The sequence below is a fragment of the Condylura cristata genome, unplaced genomic scaffold (assembly GCF_000260355.1).
Source record: "Condylura cristata isolate star-nosed mole 26May11 unplaced genomic scaffold, ConCri1.0 scaffold00001, whole genome shotgun sequence".
NCBI classification, from domain to species: domain Eukaryota; kingdom Metazoa; phylum Chordata; class Mammalia; order Eulipotyphla; family Talpidae; genus Condylura; species Condylura cristata.
The window spans coordinates 1,397,713-1,418,394 of NW_004567102.1; the positions used below are offsets into that span (position 1 = coordinate 1,397,713).

Consider the following 20,682-nt stretch of genomic DNA (forward strand, 5'->3'; position numbering starts at 1 on the left):
GCCCTGATGGGGTGAATAGAACTTGTGGCAATGGCAACTGGAAAGTGCTTTCTTCTAAACTTTTGGTCACAATTATGGAAGGGCACTGAAATTAGATATGATTCTATTAACAGACAGTTACTTCTCTTCCTATCAGAAGGTGGGTTAGAGATCTACTAGTAAAACCCAAGAGTGTCTGTGCCCAGAATGGCACACTGCAGAAATGACATGCTTATCCGCATCCGCATCAGAGATGCATTTATATTGCAGGTCCCCTTATATTGCAAAGTGCACTTTTGGGTCTGGTCACACAGATGGACCTTGAAAGCTTCTCTTGTCTGTTGCCATGGACTTCTGGGTATTATAACAAGGGTTTGCTGGGCTTCCTGGTGGCGTAGGGATTAAAGTCTTAGTGATATCAGTTATAACCAGCCATTACAGCACGAGTTTGATCCCTGGCTAGAGAGCTGACCCACATGGTACAACAGACCTTTCTTGTCTCACCCATTGTTCCCCTCAGCAGTGTATTTCAGTAGATCTGCCTGTCCTGCTCCTCACTCTGTCTCTGGTGAATCCTCTGGCTTACATCCCAGTTCTTACATGCATGCATAAATAAAATCTTTTTTAAAAAAATCAGGGGCTTATGTTAGCTAGAAAGAAAAGGAAAAATACTGATGGTTTCACTCATAGCAGGAGTATAATGGATCAGGCGAGAAAATAATAATAATAATAATAATGAACAGCTATATACCAGAGACATTGTATGGGGGTGGGGTGGGGAATGGGATCAAAAATGGGGGGACTAAATACACTGGACTATGGTGATGGCACAGGGGCAGTTTGGTGATGGGAAGCCCACGGGGATTACAACTGAGATAGAAAAATGCACAAAATGATGTAAAAATAAACTATTTTATTGTTCATTAAAAAAAAATCAGGAGCTTATAGTGAGAATGGCATATTGGCATCATGAGAAATGACAATACTTAGTAAGGATGTGTGGGGATGAGAATTATGGGTGGCCTCTGGGACAGATGGTCCCTCCCCACTGCCTGCCTGCTAGTGCATCTCTGAACAAACTGACAATGACCAAGGTACCCAACTATGGGTCGGTAAGTCTAGGGTCGGACAGAAGACTTTTTACCTACCACCACATGCCCTCACTCTGTTGGAAGGAGTCAAGAGGAAAAATAAACAATTAAAAGACATTTTGAATAAAAAAGCACCAACTATTCTCTCAGGGTGTGGATACAACAATTGAATTAAGCCACCAGATGCCCAAATGTGGCTCCAATAACCACCTCATATCAGCATATGCCAGATTCCAGTCTCCTCTGGGCCTAATCACAAGCAGGTAGGATTCACTTTTCAATAAATGGATTTGAGCTCCTAATTTCAGATAAGAGGCCACAAACTTTATCCTCAAGTCCAACACATTTACACTGGGGCCTAGCCTGGAATGTTCCTCCCCACTGGTTGGGTATTTTCCTTCTCTGGGATGTAGAGATAAAGGCATAGTTATGTTGTACAGCCATGTTTTATTTTGGTCAAGGTCCCCACTCTTGGTCAAGGTTACTCACTCTTGCTAAACCTCTTCTCTCTGGAGCGCTGGCTGGTTTATTGTTATAGATGCAAGCATACAACCCCCATTTCATTATGTCACTAACAACTCACCTGTGGAAGGGAATAGGTATGGTATTCAATCCCTGGGAATACCAAAATTATTAACAGTGATTTTGAGGGTGGGGACATAGAGACTGGAATTATCTTACTGCATATGGAGAAGACTTACCAATTCTGGTTCCCACTAAATATTTGTCTTACTGTCCTTAGCTTCATTCTCCTTCTGTTACCTCTTCACTGTCACAGACGTGGCGTCCTTGAAAGGACGCAGACCTATGCTGAAATACGCAACTGATCCAGCTATTGGATTTGTAGTCCTTTCCTTCATCCAGAGCTAGACCCTTCAACTATTCACAGAGGGGGAGTTAGGCCCCTTTAGCCAATATTAACATTTTCTACTGTGATTTTTATTATTTTATTCTGTTATTTACTGTTGCGGCCTACGCCTACAAATTAGCTCCCTGCTATCAAGCCCTAGGTGAAGTGTGGGGTGCTGGCAGTAACATTACACAGGCAGCCTTTCAGTTCCAATCACCATCTTCCAGTAAATCACCAAATGACCACCACAAAAGAGAGGCACCTGCTGTGTGTTTTCTATATATTTTAGAGAACACAGAAGTGTTCCTGTGGCCCTATACATTTGAATCCGCAAGAACGACAGTATAGACATCGCGGTATTGGGCTCTGTTCAAAAAGGAGTGCCCTGCAAGTGGCAAAATGGGAAGTTATAATGCTACCAGTAAACCAATGTCATTGTTGTAAACAAACAAGAAAGGGCTTGCCCTTGCCAAGAGAATTAATGTCCCTATTGAGCATATTAAGCGCTCTAAGAGCCTAGACAGCTCCCTGAAACATGGAAAGAAAATGATCAGCAAAAAGGAAGCCAAAGGGAAAAGGTACTTGGGTTCAGCCGAAGTATCCTGCTCCACCCAGAGAAGCACACTGAGAACAGGTGAGAAGGAGTCTGGGCTGCTGGGCCCCATCCCCTGTGACTCCATGGCAGGAGAGGAGGGAAACAAAATTATAAAAACCTCTGACCTATTTTAAAAAAGAGTCATGGCAGGAGTAGATTGTAGGATAACCAAAGTGACTCCATCTTGTATCAACACCATCTTAGGCCTGTGACTGGTAATTGCCCTTCCCTGGGGGACAATTTCTCCCTCATTTATTGTATGTGTATTAATCTGTACGGATCTAAATTCAGTTTAATATTAATAGAACTAAGACACAAGTGACACATGCTTTGGGAACATCTGCGGTCATTATTCTTATAAAGATTGTACACTCTTGTGTATGTTCGATTATAAGAAGGTGTAAGAGGGCCCTCCCTGGTGGTGCAGCAGGTTAAAGCACTGCACTACGAAGCTAAAGCCACTTCAGCTAGAGTTTGATCCTCTCCTCAGAGGTGACCACATGGCACAACAGACCTCTCCTGACCTGCCTGCTGCTCCCCTCAGCAGTGGACTTCGTCTGTCTCTGGTGAATTCTCTCACTGCCCCTGCATAAGTAAATAAATCTTAAAAAAAAAAAAAAAAGGTGTAAGAACTAAACTACTAAACTGGTATAAGAAGATCCCTGTCAGGGTCAGGGTGTGACTCCTGCCTCAACCTAAAGTCCTGTCCACCCTCCCTATGCTGAGGGCCCGTCTATACGTTGTCCTAAATAATTTATGTGTAATTAATGGATGTGCTTGCTTCATTCTTCAGACTCAAATTACCTTCTCCATTTAGGGTAATTTATTTGTTCTTACCGGCACATACATGTATACTCATACATGTACACACACACACACACACATATATATATATATGTGTAGTGTGCATATTTTTTTATTGCATATGCGTTCTGGGACTTGCTATAAAATAGTTTTTAAAAAATAGCCCTACACGGAGTGGGGAATGGGATTAAAAACGGGGGGGGGGGAAGGGAGGGAAATGCACGGGACTATGGTGGTGGCACAGGGGTGATTTGGTGATGGGAAACCCGCGGGGATTACAATCGAGATGGAAAAAAAAAATGTGCAAAATGATGTAAAAATAAACTTTGTAATAAAAAAAAAATAGCCCTACAAGCTAAGATTGGCCTGCAAAGGGCTGGCCAGGAAAAAAGGAATCTGCCAGAAAAGCTAGGGCCAGAAGGAAGAAGAGGAGATACGGAATTCAGAAATGCAGTTCCCAAAGTAAGAGACTTTTCCTTTCTTGCAGGAGAGATCTCTGGGGAAGAACTGTTCCACCCAGCCTGCTCCTGATATGGACAGAGAGAAAGAACTTTGGCAGGGCCAGGCTTCAAGAACTGTATCACCCCTTCGCCCTAACACCAAGACTTTGGAGAGAATTGATATCTTTACAATCAAATCTTTCTTTATTAGTACATAGTTAATTTTTTCACTAACTTAGAATTTCTTAATGCCTATCAATAAGATTTTCTCATTTTCCCCCAAAAGGTTGCAGATCTATTGCTAAATTTATTCCCAAGGCCCTGTGTTGCTATTGCCAATGGTATTTTAACTTTTATTGAGGTTTATCATAAATAGGCAAAAGTGAGGTTCATGTAACTAAATGGTACATTTTTAAAAGTTAAACATTGTTACTAATGTTTGTATATGATAAAAAGTAATATATTTTGTATATATTTTTTCTATATTAATTTTATAAAGACTTGTTATACTCATCAATTCTATCTGAACGTTCTTTTGGGGTTGCTACTTGTGCAATGATTTCATCTGCAAATACTGACATTTTTGTTTCTTTTCAATCTTTATGTATTTGTTGTTCATTGGACTAGCTAAAACTTCCATTATTGTATTTGTTTTGTCCCAACTTCTGTGACCGGCTGCAAAAAAAGGCGGGAGGCAGAAAGGCTGAGCAAGCAGTTTATTGCTCCCGACAGCAGCTGAGACAGAGCCCCTACAGCTCTGTCGCAGCTACTGCCAACCTTCCCAAGGGGGAAGGGTCTCATATAGATTCTAAACTCAGACTCCAAAGGGGTGACTCATTGCTGTGTCCTTGATGTGAGGCCCAGTTCACTATCACCTTCAGTTAGTCCCATCCAGGATCTCAAGGTCAGTTTATTACCACTTTATCAAGCTTGGATGCAAGGCTCAATTCTTTACTGCCGTAATTCAGTCCTTGTCAGTAAATCTTTGGTCACTCCCAACAGTATTGACCAGGATAACTGAGAGTATACAGACTTGCCTATTCCTCAGTCTTAACTGGAATGCTTTCAACATTTCATCTTTATTGAGATGTGCTCTATAGAAATTTTGAAGATGTCCTGTGTTCAGGCCTGGATCTTTAAAAAAATATACAAAACTATCAGTGGCGGGCCTCCCTGTGGTGCAAGTTGTCTCAGCACTATCAAGATATCAGCAGTTTAATACCCAGCCAGGGAGGAAACCCACATGGCGCAGCAGACCTCTCCTGTCTAGCCCTCTGCTCCCCTCAACAGTGTATTTCAATCTGCCCATTCTGCTCCCCACTGTCTCTGGTGAATCCTTACCTCTTCTCCCCTCCCCCACCTCTGGCTAGTACTCCAGTTCTTGTATGTATAAATAAATCTTAAAATAAAACTACCAATGAAATTGACTATATTGAGTTGTTTTTCTGCATCAATTGAACTAAGCACCCCTCTTTCCTTAATCTAATGGGTTTATATTTCTCCTAGCCTAATATTGTTTTCTAGCTTTGTAAGCATCTTCTGTTATATATATCTTCTCATGTTTCCCTTTTCAGTTCTCCCTCTTTACCTACTCATTAAATGTTGGTCTTCTCTAGTTTCTGCCTTTATTCTTCTTGTCACTCTTTTTTCAAGCTCCTACTTTTTTGTAGGTCTCCTAGGATCTGAAAAGTTGGGAGATAATAGGGTTTTCAGATACCGTGTCTTCCCACAATCTGTTCCTCTCCACAAGCAGGTTTGAATCCAACTCAAAACATTGACAGATTGGTGGCTAGAGTTCCAGTTCTGTCAAGCTGCAATTATGCACTGAGACAGATCCCTAAGTGGCCTGCCTTTGAATCTCAAATAAAATCCCTGTCCTGTCTCCCCTCAGAATAAATATGGTAGAACAACTCTCAGATTATTCACAAGTTAGAAATCGTTCTTGGTACCAAGATTGTTAGAGGTGGTGAGATAATGGAAGTCGTTTGGATTTTGAGCTGATGGTGTAACATGGTAGGGAGAGAGGGGCACCACTGAACCCCTAAACCTGCCTGCTCTAAATAGGTTTTTGCCATCTGCCACATCAAGACAAAACATTGTATGAAAAGGAACTTTAATACAATGAGTATACAACACAGAAGACAAAGAATATAATTTATAAATCAAACATCTGGTTACCCATCCTCTCGTGGGCAAAAGTCCACCCAAAAGGGACTGGCCCAAAGCAAGGCCTGAAAGCTGCCACAAGAGTAAAGCACCTTCTGGCCTGGCCCCATAGAAAAGGATCAGACATGGCCAGACAAGTCTGGGAGGAAAAGAGCAAAATCAAAATCAAGATAAACACTGCCATAGTCACCTCCCTATGGGTCTCTCACCCACATCTCTTTCACCCAGTCCAGGGCCAAGAAACAAGCACGGGTTCTTCACATGTCTCCCTTTGCTCCATGTGACTTCCTCAGGGCTCCTTCTGGCTCCATCCAGCCTCCTCCAGATTCCTTCTCTTCTCTGCTCAGCTCCACCCTCCTTCTGGGTGGGGCAGGGAACCCGGAACTTCCCCTTTTCCTGGGGACCACCCTGTGACAATGGAATCTAGAGCCACTCCCAAACCAGCTCTGTGACCCTGGACTTGTTAACATTCAACATTTCTTGCGTAGCTTCGCAGATAATATATGCAAAGCCTTGGCAGAGTAAGAGTTCATTGAATGCAGTGATTATTAAGCGAAACTTACAACGCGCATATAATAAGCATGAATCACTCCATAAATGAAAGCAGTGCACCGTCCCTGCTACGACGATCCTAAGCCAGTTCCCCCAGTAACAGTGTTACAGGGTAAGCCAGCGTGGACATCCTTCCCCTTAACAACAGCACTCAGGTACATACAGAAGTGGGGTGAGGACTGAAGAATTCTGTCCCCCTAGTCCGCAAAGCCCAGCGCCAGGATTCCACGAACGCCAAGTTGTACCCAAGGCCCCTAAGTTTGGTGAGACCTGCCGAAATGAGCCGGGAGCGCGCAGAGGCTGGCAACCTCGCAGCCGCCTGGGGGCTCCAGCTCGGATTCCGGGACCAGTCGCACCCGGTGGGGAGACACGGCGCCAGAGCTGCTACCGGGGAAGCCACGGGCGTCACGCGTGCGCTCCCCACTCACGTCGCTAGGGGCGCTCTCCCAGAATGGGTTCTCGTTGCGCACGCGCAATCCTTCCTCCAACTTCCCGCCCCCAGCCAGTTCTGTTCCTGCGGCGCGTTCCCTTAATTTTCCACCCGGCGCGCGCCGCTGCGAGCCGAGCGGAAGTCCAGCGCGACGGCGGCCAGCGTAGGGGCGGGGTAAGAGAGGGCAAGTGGAGCCGGAAGTGTAGCTAATTAGCCTGCCTCAGTGCGGGCGCAGGGGAAGCTGGAACTCGGAGCCTCCTTTCGGGCGGGGTGTGGCCTCGGGAGGCGGAGGGCGCTGCGATTGGCCGTCGGCTGTGGCGACGGCGACGATTGGCCCCGGCTGGCGGAGCGGGTGAGTAGATGGTGGCAGTTGAAATTCAAAAGTGGCGGGTGTGGCGCAGGGCTGGTGGCGGCCGGGGCCCGGAGCGCGCGTGGTTTGCGTCGCGAGCGGGCGAAAGAACGCCGGTCTTGGGAATCTTGGTGCCCTGTCCTCTTGCACTGAACCCCCTTGACGTGTGTAGGTCCGAGCTGGACATGGATCCGCAGGTGAGTAGGGCCAGCGCGAGTCACCCCCAACACTGACGAGTCCCCTGCTCCCGGCCGGTTATGTGCCCCGCCTTCCTGGAGGGCGAAGCTGGAAAGGGGTGAGTGAGAATGGAGAAGGCAGGGAGCAGCCCGAGATCGGAGGGCCAGTCGGTTGGCCCAACTCTGGGGCTCGAGGTCCCCACCCCCTTCTTCGCGTTCCAGTTTCTGGGATTTCCCGTTTTCAATTCTTGGGCTGACACGTCCCCGCCTCTCCATTCCTACTCACGACTGCAGTTTGTGATTGAGAAGAGAGAGTTCTGAGAGGAGCCCTCCCACTGGGAAAATGGTATCTGAGGCCAAACCCCTGTCTGTGTCCTTCTCATTGCTCAGGGTGTAGGGTGGGGAGAGCATGTAGTGCGTGATGAAGGATCGCTCTTTTTCTCTCCTTCCGCAGGTTTTGCAGAAACAGGAGATGGTTGACTTTGTTCTTTAGAGCAAATTCCTAAAGAGTTGTACAGAAAAACTGGGATGGAGTGAGCAAGGGGGAAGGTTGTTGTGGGAAGGGGACATCAGATAAGGGAGAGTGGGGTTGTTGATCCCAGTGCTTGTAGGGGTCGTTGTGAGCACTGTGACTTTTACCCTGAGTGAGAGAGGGGGATCATTGAATGATTTTAAGCAAAGGGATGAGATTTGTTTTACATTTTAGGCGATTATTCAAGCTGCTGCATTGAGGTTAGACTGTAACAGTCAAGAGTAGAAATAGAACATTTAGGAAAGTGGCAGGTTTTCTTGACTATGTGCATTGTCTGATATTTAACAGATTCAGCTTTCCTAGCCTCTCACCCACTAGATGCCAGTAGCAGTCCTCCCCCAATCATGACAAAATGTTTCCTAACATTGTCAGCTTTCCCCTGAGGAATAAAGTCACCTTCAGTGGAAAATTAGTGGAATATGATGATCTAGGTGGGAGATGACCAGGGTAGTAGCAATGGAAGTTGTAACAAAGGATCTGATTCTGGATACTTTTTGTTGAAGATCAGATCAGCTGACATAAGGTATAGAGGACTGAGAACTTTGGGTGTTTTAGATTAAGCAACTGAAAGACTGTAACTGACATGGACAAAACTGAGTGGAACAAGTTTGAAGGCAGTTGTCTATCAAGAGGTCAGTTTGGGTGGGTTGAATTTGACATGTCAGTAGATATTCAGGTGATTCCATGTAAATTCAGAAATGAGATTAACATTCAGTAGTTGTTATCCGTGGATGATATTTAAAGCCATGGGAGTGGCCTGAAGTGTAGATGGAAAATAGAAAGACCACTGTTTAGAGAGATATGAGGGTAGGAAAACCAAGAGGATGGTCTCCTGGAAATTGAATGAAAAAGGTGTATTAAGGAAGCGAGAGTGATGAGAATCAAATGCTGCTCTTGGTGAAGAAATAAGAAGATGAAGGATTTGAGTTAGCAAACATGTGGTTACTTGTGACCTGGACAATAATTTTGATGGAGTGATGGGGTTGAAAGCCTGATGGGGATAGGGATAGGAGAGAAATAGCACACAGTAAGTACTATATGAAGAACATTTCTGCAAAGGTTATCAGAGGAAAACAGTAGTAGCTAGCAGGGAAAACTGAATGAAGAGACTAGGTTGGAACAGTAATAGGGTAGTGTACACTGATAGAAATGATCGAGTAGAGGGTGGAAAGTTGATGATATAGAGAGAAAAAGAATTGCTAGAGCATTGTTCCTGAGTAGACAAGGGTGGGATCTGGTGATAGTGGGGGGTTGCTTTGGGAAGGCATCCATCTCTGATCTTCTGGGAGATAGGAGAGGTTGGTGAGTGTCTATTGTATAGAAGGTTAATTGCTTATGCTTCTCATTGTGGAAAGTTGGGAGTCACCATGTATAGCTTATAGATGAGAGAAAAATGCTCTTTGGGGTTTCTTTTTTTGAAGATTTATTTATTTAGGTATACAAAAACTAGGGTATAGGCCAGAGGTACAAGGGGTGAAAGGATTTACCAGAGAGAGAGTGAGGAGCAGAACATGGATTGACAGAAATACACTGCTGAGGGGAGCAGCGGGTGAGACAGGAGAGGTCTGACATGTCATGTGGGTCAGCTTCCTGGCCAGGGATCAACTCATGCTGCAGTGGCTATGGGTAGCTTCAGGTGCTGTGCTTTAATCCCTTGTGTGACCAGGGAGCCCCTCTTTGGAGTTGTTTTGAATAAACCAAACTTTGAACATATTTTCTGAATTTACAAATCTGGGGAGATGGGTTATTAGTAGACCCACTATGGTAGCACAGCTAGAACAATGAGCATAGTTTATTTAAAAATTGGTGTCTGACCTTGGAATAAAGAAAAACTTGACTTTCACATTACATTTGGTTAAATTATAATAAATATATTTTGTACACATTTCTACAGGTGGAAGAAAAATGCCACCACCTTTCTTTTTTCCCTCTCATTCATTTAGAAGTCAGTGCTTTGGATATATCACAGTTGATTTAAGTATACACCTGCTGATGGACCTAATTTCATTCCTTTAGAAATGTATCCTGTAGTGGCAGACATTGAATAGAAGCCATTGTACTGGGCACTCTGGGTATGTAGTTGTGAATAAGAACAGACATGTTCTTATGATGCTCATGACCTAATGTAAGGAAAGACAATACACTAAAAAATTTAAAACAAGGGTATCAAGTTGTTTCCTTTTTCTCTCTACTGACATTCAGGAACATGCTTGGCTGTTATTGTTACTGTTTCACAGGTAGCTCAAACTTACTTTCCCAGAACTGAATTTAGCAACTTTATCCTTTGGGGGCCCTCTCTGGTGGTGCAGCGGGTTAAAGCCCAGCACTAAGAAGCTGAAGCCACTTCCGCATGAGTTCCATCCTCACCTGCCCCGGAAGTGATCCACATGGCACATGGCTTGGCACACCTCTCCTGACCCACTCACTGCTCACCTCAGCAGTGTACTTCAATGATATGCCTGTTCTGTTCCCCACTCTGTCTCTGGTGAAGCCTCTCACCGCCCCTGCACCTCTGGCCTGTACCCCAGTTCTGAATGCACAAAAAAATAAATCTTAAAAAAAACTTACCCTTTGGGAGCCCACCCTGGTGGTGCACTGGCGGCACAGCCGGTTAGCACACAGCACTGCAAGCTAGCCACTGCTGCTTCAGTGCGAATTCCATCCCTGGCACCCAGTGTGATCCACATGGCATGGCAGACCTCTCCTGTCTCACCCGACCCTGTTCTGTTCCCCTCTGTCTCTGGTGAATCCTCTCACTGCCCCTGCACCTCTGGCCTGTACCTCAGTTCTATATGCACAAATAAATTAATCTTTAAAAAAAAAAAAGCCCTGACCCTTTGGGTACTCTCAGATCTCTTTTCTGTATTATTTCTTATGACTGTACGTGAATCTACAGTGTTTGTTAAAATGAAGTTTAGTTAAAAAGCAAAAAAAAAAACCCCAAACTATGGCAGGGATCTTGGTGTTAGCATGCCCTCTACCTACTGCCCCCACACCTGCAACTGGAAAGATCTGGTCTTGGTTTCACATAATCTAGCCATTCTTCCTTTGTGTTGTGTTGACCTCTCAAATAGATTTCTGTTAAACCTCAGGCTCCTCAACAGCTCTCAAGAGTTGGTGAGAATTAAGCTCTAATGCCCTAAGGCATCCTTTGTATCCATTCAGTGAGTTAACTTCTCTCCTAGGCACCCAGAGTGGTAAGAGCTGTATGTATTCTTAGAATTGAGATTTGAGAAGAGGTCATTGTGTGTAGAGATTCTTTTATGGTACTACAGTTTAGAAAGACCATTGGAGAAAGCAGACTCGGAAAAGCAGAGACTTTATGTTCATTATTCTAGCTCCAGGCCCATTTAACAATGTCTGATACAGAGCAATTGTTCAACAAATCTTAGTGCCACAAACTTTGTTGCATGCATGAATGAAGGGATGATGTGTTCTTTCTGCCTGATAACCCTGATCTAATTCCATTTATTCTAAACATTGTTCACAGCTCACTTTTACTACAGATCTAGCCATATTATTCTCCTGATGGTCAGAGAGAGATTGACCTTGGAATTAAAAGTTACTATATATCAGAAGTTGGTGCTTTCCTAATGGTGGGAGAGGAGTAAGGTCACCAGATGTAGGAATGACCTTGTTTTAGCATTGAAAGTCCTGTGTCCCAAGAAATTCCACAACCTAAGCAAACCAACATGATTGGTCATCTAAAATAGGGGCTGGGCATAATTCCCAGGCACTGAATTGGGCTGCTTAAGGAGAGAATCTCTCTTCCCTACTCCCCTGCCTCATACCTGTAGGTTGGTAGTTTCCGAGTTCAGCTACCTATTCTCCCCTCTTGCTTGCCAGCCTACTTCCAACTTATTCTTTGTAGTAGGCTCTGTTTGTATATACGTGTATTTATTATTATTTTTTAAAGATTTATTTGTTTATGTATACAGAACTGGGGTATAGGCCAGAGGTGCAGGGGAGGAGAGAGATTCACCAGAGACAGAGTGGGGAGCAGAACAGGCAGGGGAGCAGTGGGTAGGTCAGGAGAGGTCTGCAGTGCCATGTGGGTCATATGGATCACCTGGTTGAGGATGGGGGGCAGGGATGAACTCTCAGTGAAGCCTTTGTGGCTAGCTTGCAGTGCTGCACTTCAACCCTTGCACCACCAGGGAGGACCCTCTTTTTGTATATTTTTACATGTCTGACTAGAAACTGTATCTAATTCTCTGTGTATGCAGGGCTGAAGCCCAAACTCTTCCTTAGCCTGGCACCAAAGCCATGGCCTCCAGAAGCAGACTGTCTAGTCTAGTGTAGGCTCTCTGCCTCTGATTCTCTGCTGACCTTAGATAAGCTATTTCACTTCATAAGTTCCTTCCTTCCCTCATGAAAAAAATGAGGCTAATAATAGCACCTCCTCAGTGGGCTGCGCTGAGAATTAAGTAAATTGATACAGATTTAAAGCACTGCCATGTTTTCATTTCTGGCTTATTTTTCTCCGAAGTGAGGCTGCTACACAGAGGACTTAGATATAGGTTGTCAGTGTGTCTCAGGGTGAGAATGTGCTCTTCCCGTATATTGTGACAGTTCTGGGGGCCTATGTCGATGCCCTGCTCCTGAGGCGGTGCAGCACTGGAAGCTGAGCCGGCCATGGGAGCTTTGGGAGGATGCCTGTACTTGCTATGAAAACTTCATCAGCCTTCCAAGATGGCGATAGCAGTAGCCATGGGGCGAATAATTGACTTCCACCTGCAATAAATCAGGTGTTGAATGTAAGAAATTTGCCATTCAGAGTCATAGTGGAAGATATGTAGATCTATTTGGGAAATATGGATCTGTGATGATATCAGTAGGGAACACATCAGAAAGGGGAACAGCTAAGCAGAATCTTTGACGCCCAAGAACCATGTGATCACCACGGGGACTCAGTATTTGTAACAGATGCCTTGTAGTTTTGTACATAATGCTAACAGGACATTTCAGAAGATGAACACACAAAGAAAGAATAGTTGAAGTTTCTCAAGGAGACATAGGGCATCAACACAAAGTCACCAGAATAAATGCTTTCTGTATTTTCATTTTGGGTTAATGCTGAATATTGTGATTTCTTATGGAATTCAGAATGCTCTCAAAACTTTGATACATATTAGAGTGTTTTATATTAATAAACTTGTAGCTTTTGTTAAGTCAGATATTTCCTAATGAATGCTATCATCTCCTTACCCCATCTTTAACCTTACCTGTCTCTACTCTCCTGTATTTAAGATCTTAAGCTCTAGCTAAAAGGGCCCATTGGTTTCCCAGCCATACACAGTACGTATTTGAATTTTTGCCTTATAAGAGCATTATTCATTTCTCTGCTTATTTAAGTACTACTCTTAAAGTAGTACTTAAGGCAACTTAGTAGAATCCTAATATATTGCATCCCACTTCTGTGCTTTTCATCAGTATGTGAGCTGTGACCCCTGGTTTGTAGTGTTAGTGGTACTCAGTTCTTGCTTGTTGGTAGCAAAGTGAACATTTAAAAGGGGAGTTCTTGAGATGGCCAGACTCCAAGTTGTTTGTCTTAAGGATCTCTCTTTTTCTAGCCAAGATCGCCCTTGCTGGAAGTGAAAGGCAACGTAGAGCTGAAGAGGCCCCTGGTCAAGGCCCCTTCCCGGTTGCCTCTGTCAGGACACAGGCTTAAGAGGGGGCCTAGCCAGATGGAGGATGCCTTGGAGCCTGAGAAGGTGAACTGGATTTGGAAAGCACTGTGTGTGTGTGTGTGTGTGTGTGTGTGTGTGTGTGTGTGTGTGTGTTTCTAGAGTGAGAGAACTAATTAGGGAAGGTAACGATGGACCTTATTCTTGTCTTTTCTCAGAAAAGGACACGAGGCCTAGGCACAACAATTAGAACTGCCACATCCCGCCCCAGAGCATCTGTCCTCACCACAGTGCCACAGACACAAGGCCAGACCACAGGTGGGCTCTAGGGGTGGACAGAGGGCAAGGACATGAAAGTCCAGTGCTCCTCAATTCATTTGCTTCAATTTTACTTATTTTGAATAGGTAATAAGTTTCACTAGGCTCAAAATTCTTAAGGTACACAGTTGTTATACAGTGAAAAGTCTCCTTCCTGATGACTTCCACCAACTAATTATTTCCCCTCCCTGGGGAACTGCCTGGGATACTGTGGGTATTCAAAAAAAGCTGGACATGTGCTCCAGTATTTTTAATACAATGGTAGCATACTTTACACATAGTTCTGCTCCTCTGCTCTTTTTGCCATCGTGCTCCAACTTGTTTTCTGGCATGCTGAGTAATTCAGACCCCAAGAAGGGTATCTATGAACTGACCAATTTAGGGGAAGAGGAAGGGATGTTTAATTATTTCTAATCCTCAAGTAAAGCAACTCCCCTACTCCCACCCAGCAAGAGTCCAGACACCCCCAGAGTGATCCTTCTGTTTTTACCTCTTTCCCGTCTCCCAACAGCTCCAAAACTTCCCAAGAAGCCAGGACCTCGAGGTTCCACAGCTGTTGCTCCAGGTAATAGCACCAAGGAGCTGAGCTGAGCAGGGATTTGGGTGTGCATACAGGGAGAATGATGGAGGTGGAAGCACATGGTGCTATCATTCCTTATGTCAACTTTCCAATTGTCTAGTGTTGAAGAATCAGAAGCCAGCCCCTGCTGTTCCTGCTCAGAAGCCAGGCAGTAAGTGACAGACATAACTGTTGGGTGAGAGACTGGGATAGGGAAGAGGAGTTGGTGAGTATCCAGAAAAGTCCATTTGTTCTCTTCCTCTTTTGAGGGGAAGGAGAGGTAGCATTAGGTATGGGGGCCCCCAAGGCTAGGAGGGAGGAGATAGACATAGCCAAGGCTTCCCTGACCCTCCTCCTTATGTGCCCACCTTAGCAGCTGCTGCTCCTTCTGCGCCGGGAGGAAAGAGACCCAGCAAACGTCCAGCCTGGGACTTAAAGGGCCAGTTATGTGACCTAAACATAGAGCTGAAGTGCTGTCGTGAGAGATCCCAGACTTTGGATCAGGAGAACCAACAGCTGCGGGACCAGCTCAAGGTGGCCCAGCAACAGGCCACTGCACTGGGGACAGAGCGCAGGACACTGGAAGAGGAGTTGGCCAGGGTGCGGGCCCAGGCTGAACAGGGCCAGCTGGAACTGAGGAATTTGAATGCCCGGGTCCTGGAGCTGGAAGAACGTCTGGGCACGCAGGAGGGCTTGGTACAAGAGCTCCAGAATGAACAGCTGGAATTGCAGGAGGAGCGGAGGAAACTGACTGCCCGCTTGGAGGAGCAGGAGGTAAATGGCAGGTTCTCCTCTCCAGGTTGTCCTGAAGTCTCTTTGGGCTTAGCCCTGACCACCTCCCTCTGGCACCTATGTCCTTTACCCATCTCCACCCCAGGAGACTCACTGCTCTGTCTTACTTTCTACCCCACTTCCTACCCTTGACTCTGTCTTCATAGTTCCCTCCTGCACCCCTTCTCTATCCCTCCCCATTTCTTTCTCTTCTCTATCAAAAACCCCCATGGCATTTTCTCCTTTGAGTGTCCATCTGACTTATCCTACACCAACTAAATTGAATTACTTTAAGTGACTTCAAATCTTGCTTAAGAGTACTTTGCACATATGAAATGTTCTTTCTGTATTCCCCTGTGTCCTTGGTTTGCTCTGGATTTTTCAGTATCAGCCTAAATATCATCTTCTTTGTGCCCCTTCTGGATATTCCAAGTAATTCTTATCTTGGTACTATGATTCCTTGGGGGCAGAGACAACCTCCCTGCTACCCCATCATGACTTGTTCTCATTCTTGGTTGTGTCTCCACCTCTGTGTCTGTTCTGTCCTTCAGAGGAGGCTGCAGGCATCAGAAGCAGCTCTCTCTGGCAGCCAAGCAGAGGTGGCATCTCTGCGGCAGGAGACTGCAGCCCAGGCTGCCTTACTGGCTGAGCGGGCAGACCGTCTCCATGGGCTAGAGATGGAGCGCCGGCGCCTGCACAACCAGCTCCAGGAACTCAAAGGCAACATCCGTGTGTTCTGCCGGGTGCGCCCTGTCCTTCCCGGGGAGCCCACCCCGCTCCCAGGCTTCCTCCTATTCCCTTCTGGCCCTGGTGGACCTTCTGATCCTCCAACCCGCCTCAGCCTCTCCCGAGCTGATGAGCGGCGTGGGACCCTGAGTGGGGCTCCAGCCCCCACCACCCGCCATGACTTCTCCTTTGACCGGGTATTCCCACCAGGAAGTGGACAGGATGAAGTGTTTGAGGAGATTGCCATGCTTGTCCAGTCAGCCCTGGATGGTTACCCAGTATGCATCTTTGCCTACGGCCAGACAGGCAGTGGCAAGACCTTCACAATGGAGGGTGGGCCTGGGGCAGACCCCCAGGGGGAAGGGCTAATCCCTCGGGCCCTGCGGCACCTGTTCTCTGTGGCCCATGAACTGAGTGGCCAGGGCTGGACCTACAGCTTTGTAGCAAGCTACGTGGAGATCTACAATGAGACTGTCCGAGACCTGCTGGCCACTGGAATCCGAAAGGGCCAAGGGGGTGATTGCGAGATTCGCCGGGCAGGGCCAGGGAGCGAGGAGCTGACTGTCACTAATGCCCGATATGTTCCTGTCTCCTGTGAGAAAGAGGTAAGCACTGATGGGCACTGGAACTGGAAAATGGGGAGGGGTACACACTGCCACCAGATGGAAGCAGATGAAGCAGGAGAGATTGAAGGCTGAAGAAAGGATAAGGTAAGTTGCCACATTCAGGTTTTGTCTGATGGGCTCCAAGGACTGCCTTGGTGGAAGCTGGGAGTGGACAATGGGATTCATCTGCTTAAAGTGGGGGGGGGGTCTCTCCCCTCTAGGATGTTCTTCTCTTCACTAGGCATACCTGCCAAGGCCTTTACACTTGCTCTTTCCTCAGCCTGAATGTTTCTCTCCTAGCATGGCTTGTCCCTTAAGTTCTTAAAGCAATGAGGCTACCTGGCCATTCTGTCTAAAATTACAAACCTCCCCCATCCTCACAGGAGAGGTCTGCCATGCTGTGTGGGTCACCTCCCTGACCGGGAATCAAACTCGCCCTGCAGTGTCTGCGGATAGCTTCATAGTGCTGTGCTTGCACCACCGAGATGGGCCCTGTGCTGACCTGACCTTTTTCCCTTGCCACTCCCCACCCCTAGGTGGAGGCCCTACTTCATTTGGCCCGCCAGAACCGGGCTGTGGCCAGCACAGCCAAGAATGAGCGGTCATCACGAAGCCACAGTGTGTTCCAGCTGCAGATCTCTGGGGAGCACAGTGGACGAGGCCTGCAATGTGTGGCCCCCCTCAGTCTTGTGGACCTGGCTGGGAGTGAGCGTCTGGATCCTGGCTTAGCCCTTGGCCCTGGGGAACGAGAACGGCTTCGGGAAACGCAGGCCATTAACAGCAGCCTATCCACACTGGGGCTGGTCATCATGGCCTTGAGCAACAAGGTGGGAATTGGGTGAAGGGCAGGTGCAACCTGGAGGGAGATTGGGCTGGCCACACAATTCTGTCCTGTCTGATCACCTGTCCTCTTCAACCCTCTAGGAGTCCCACGTGCCCTACCGCAACAGCAAGCTCACCTACCTGCTACAGAATTCTCTGGGCGGCAGTGCTAAGATGTGGGTGGAAGAAGGGGGTCTAGTGGGGGGGACTATGATGTTGGGTTCAATGGTGGGAAAGGGGAAATTATAACAGAAATCTGGTCCTCACTCTGCCCAGTCACTGATGCTGGGGTTTGGACCTCCCCCCCCACCCCCATCTCTCCACAGGCTCATGTTTGTGAACATTTCCCCGCTAGAAGAGAACTTCTCCGAGTCCCTCAATTCCCTACGTTTTGCCTCCAAGGTGTGTTTACTACCAAGCCCAGGCGCTCTCAGGACCCCTGAGTGGTTGGCTTCTCTATCTTGATCCCCTCTGTCTTTTAGGCTAAGGGGCACATTCATCCAGAAAGGATTTAGATTTACCAGGCACCTGGGATACTACCCACCTGGATCTATTTGTAACTCTTCACTTTTAGGAATTTTTATTTATTTATTTTTAAAAATCAATGCTCAGCATAATGATGTTTTCTCACTACGCCTGTCCACTTCATCTTCCTCACCTGTCCTACTAGAGGTAGTCATTTCTGTCACTTACCTTTTTACTTATCCTTCCAGTGTGCCTTTTTACAAATACAAGCAATATGTGTGCTTATTCGCCTCCTTCTTTCAAAAAAAGACACTTCTCTGCCTCACATTTTTCTGTGCTTTCTTTTGCTTAATAATACAGTGCCAAAATTACCTCCCACCAACTCATTCCGTTATTTTTCCTCACGTCCTCCCAGGACTCCATTCTGTGAATGCAGCAAAGTTTATCCACCAGTTCCCTCTACTGGACACTTGGATCGCTTCCACCTTCTTTTTATTACAAACAAGGCCATGTCGACTAACCTTGTATAATGACTTTGTATTTGTTTAGTTATATCTAACTAACTGTCTAGGGAGAAATGGGGTTGTTGGGCCAAAGGAGACTTAGAGATTTTTCAGACCATTTCATATTGTCAATTCAGGCTCTAAGCCTCTCAAGGATCAGTTGTGACAGTTGTGAATTCTCCAGGAAACTTAAGCTCCTCCTTCCATTGTAATTAAATCAGAAAGTTTCTTTTCTGTGTTCTTCTATCTTTCTCTGTTTTTCTCTGGTTAATCCTTTTTCTGAGAGGAAAACCCTACCATGGATTTGGCTTTATATAGCTCTCTTCTCAAGTGGCCACCCAATCAGACTTGGTTGCTGTCAAATAAGTAGTCATCTACCTTAGCTCCTAGCCCTGGTCTGCTTTTATCAGCATTTACCTGCCATCATGCAAGTTTTAGTTAATATCTGTGTTATTAGTATCTAACAACATGAGAGTTCTTTAATATGCTACTCAGTTTACCTTAAATTTTACCTAATTGTCTCAAAAACATCTTTAACATCAGATTTGTTCCCATCAAAAGTCAGGCAACGCCCATCCACCTCACTTGATTGAAATGTCTCTTAAGTTTGCTTTATTAACTCTATCCCCTTTTATGCTTTTATTTGTTGAAGAAATTGGCTCATTTGTCCTAAATAATTTACCACATTCTGGATTTTAACTGGTTGCTTCCTCTTCCTGCATATTTTGTTTTCTGGTAGTTTGATTTAGAAGCTTGATTAGACTTGAATGAGGTTCAGATCTCAAAGAAAACTTAGGTGATGCTGTATATTTTCAGTAAGCACCTAAAAATTGACCATTTGGTTTGGATGTTGTCAGCCTGATATGTCCATTCAAAAATTCCCTATTGATGTTACCACCTAATGATTTTATTAATGATCATACCTAGATCTTTTACTTCATTAGGGAATTTCAAATTGGTGGTTTTCTAATTTTCTCGGTCATTTTACATTTACTATTCATTGATTTCTTCTGTAAAGAACTTCCTTTGACGTCTGTTAATCTGAATTTCAGTAAATTTCGGAAAGGCAGGATAAATGCTGGATTGTATATCAATTTTCCAGTATTCTAAGTTGATAGCCTGGCAGCTCCCAAACCAAATCTGTTAAATGTTTATCTGGGGGATATCATTTTACAGATACTTATGTGTTTGATATATAATCCTTTCCATTGTTAATTCTCAACTCAAATTGTTCCTGTTGCCAGTGAAAAATCCTTCAAGTTGACTCAGTGTCTGTTAGACATGACCCCTGTACTCTTTATTCCAGATAGATCTTGTATATTTCCTGCCCTAGACTTGGGATCATTCAGCTTTCAAGAAGCATTGCTCCCTAAATTATTGTTAATATTCTATCTGGCTTATTAAGCATGTAAGTGGTATCTCCAGTCCATGCCCCAGTATGGGGCTTCTGTTCTTTCTTGTACTTTTTCATCCCTGCCAGAGCTAATGTGCCATCAGAGTCTATTTAACCAACCATCAGAGTCTATTTCAGTATTCACTGAAGGCAGCCCTACTGGGAGTCTGGGGGGAGGTGATATGGGGGAAGTTCATTTGGTTATTCTGAAAACTTTACCCTGTCTAATCCCCGTCCGCAGGTGAACCAGTGTGTTATCGGTACTGCGCAGGCCAACAGGAAATGAAGACCTATCCAGATTCTGAGTGTGGGTGTGGGAGGGGGAGGCATTGAGGGATGCTTCCTTGGGGGAGGGGGGTGCTGTATTACTTGGGCCTATCAGATAAAGATCAATTTTATTGTTTTTTTTTCTAAATAAAGATTGTATTGGGGTTGCCAAATGAGGCAGGCTTTTTTTCTTATCTATGTAAAGGTGGGGAACTGTGGCCAATCACTTTTGTTTCTGGGGGCGAGGGACTTTAGCTTTTTTGCCCCTGGCGTCTGGAGACTGGCTATCTGCAGGTCCCCCTTGCCACAGGTTACCCCAGCCCTGGGCGGATACTCTCCCTTAGTGGGTGTGAGGAGTGCCTGAGCCGTGGCCAAAGCACCCGCCCATAAACTGCTGGCAGTTTCCTCCCGCCCTTTCCCTGCCTTCCCTTTCGAACCGCCAAGGCTAATGCCCCCGCTGCCCATTGGCCGACTGGGTAGCGTCACGGCCCCGCTGCTAGCCCTGGTCCCGCGCGCCCGTCCGGGAGGCGCCGAGCGGGGCGCACACCCGCCGACTCCCTCGCGCCAACAGCCGTCACCCGTGAAGGAGGGGCTCAGTCCTCTCAGGTGCCGCGGGCGGGGGGGTCACGCGTGCGCAGAAGTGCGGCGGTGGGGCGGGGCTG

At 46.0% G+C, this 20,682-nt stretch overlaps 1 protein-coding gene across 2 annotated transcripts; it reads left to right on the forward strand.

The window, feature by feature from the left end:
• Positions 1-7,352: 7,352 nt before the first annotated feature.
• Positions 7,353-20,139, forward strand: KIFC1 (kinesin family member C1). 2 transcript variants are annotated; one of them, XM_004673378.2, is made up of 11 exons: positions 7,353-7,453; positions 13,538-13,678; positions 13,810-13,909; positions 14,421-14,474; positions 14,590-14,640; positions 14,842-15,242; positions 15,791-16,570; positions 17,107-17,397; positions 17,495-17,568; positions 17,719-17,794; positions 19,995-20,139. In XM_004673378.2, the coding sequence occupies exons 1-11, from the start codon at positions 7,442-7,444 to the stop codon at positions 20,037-20,039; spliced, it is 2,025 nt and encodes a 674-aa protein (XP_004673435.1). In that variant the 5' UTR covers positions 7,353-7,441; the 3' UTR covers positions 20,040-20,139. The 2 variants fall into 2 exon arrangements, with proteins under 2 accessions (XP_004673435.1, XP_012575706.1); XM_012720252.1 differs by lacking the exons at positions 17,495-17,568; positions 17,719-17,794 and having other exon boundaries at positions 7,376-7,453.
• The last annotated feature ends 543 nt before the right edge of the window (positions 20,140-20,682 follow it).

Coding starts and splice junctions, on each gene's coding strand:
- KIFC1 (XM_004673378.2), top strand. Junction 14,475..14,589: donor TTCCACAGCTGTTGCTCCAG/GTAATAGCACCA, acceptor CCAATTGTCTAG/TGTTGAAGAATCAGAAGCCA. Junction 16,571..17,106: donor CTGTCTCCTGTGAGAAAGAG/GTAAGCACTGAT, acceptor CCCCACCCCTAG/GTGGAGGCCCTACTTCATTT.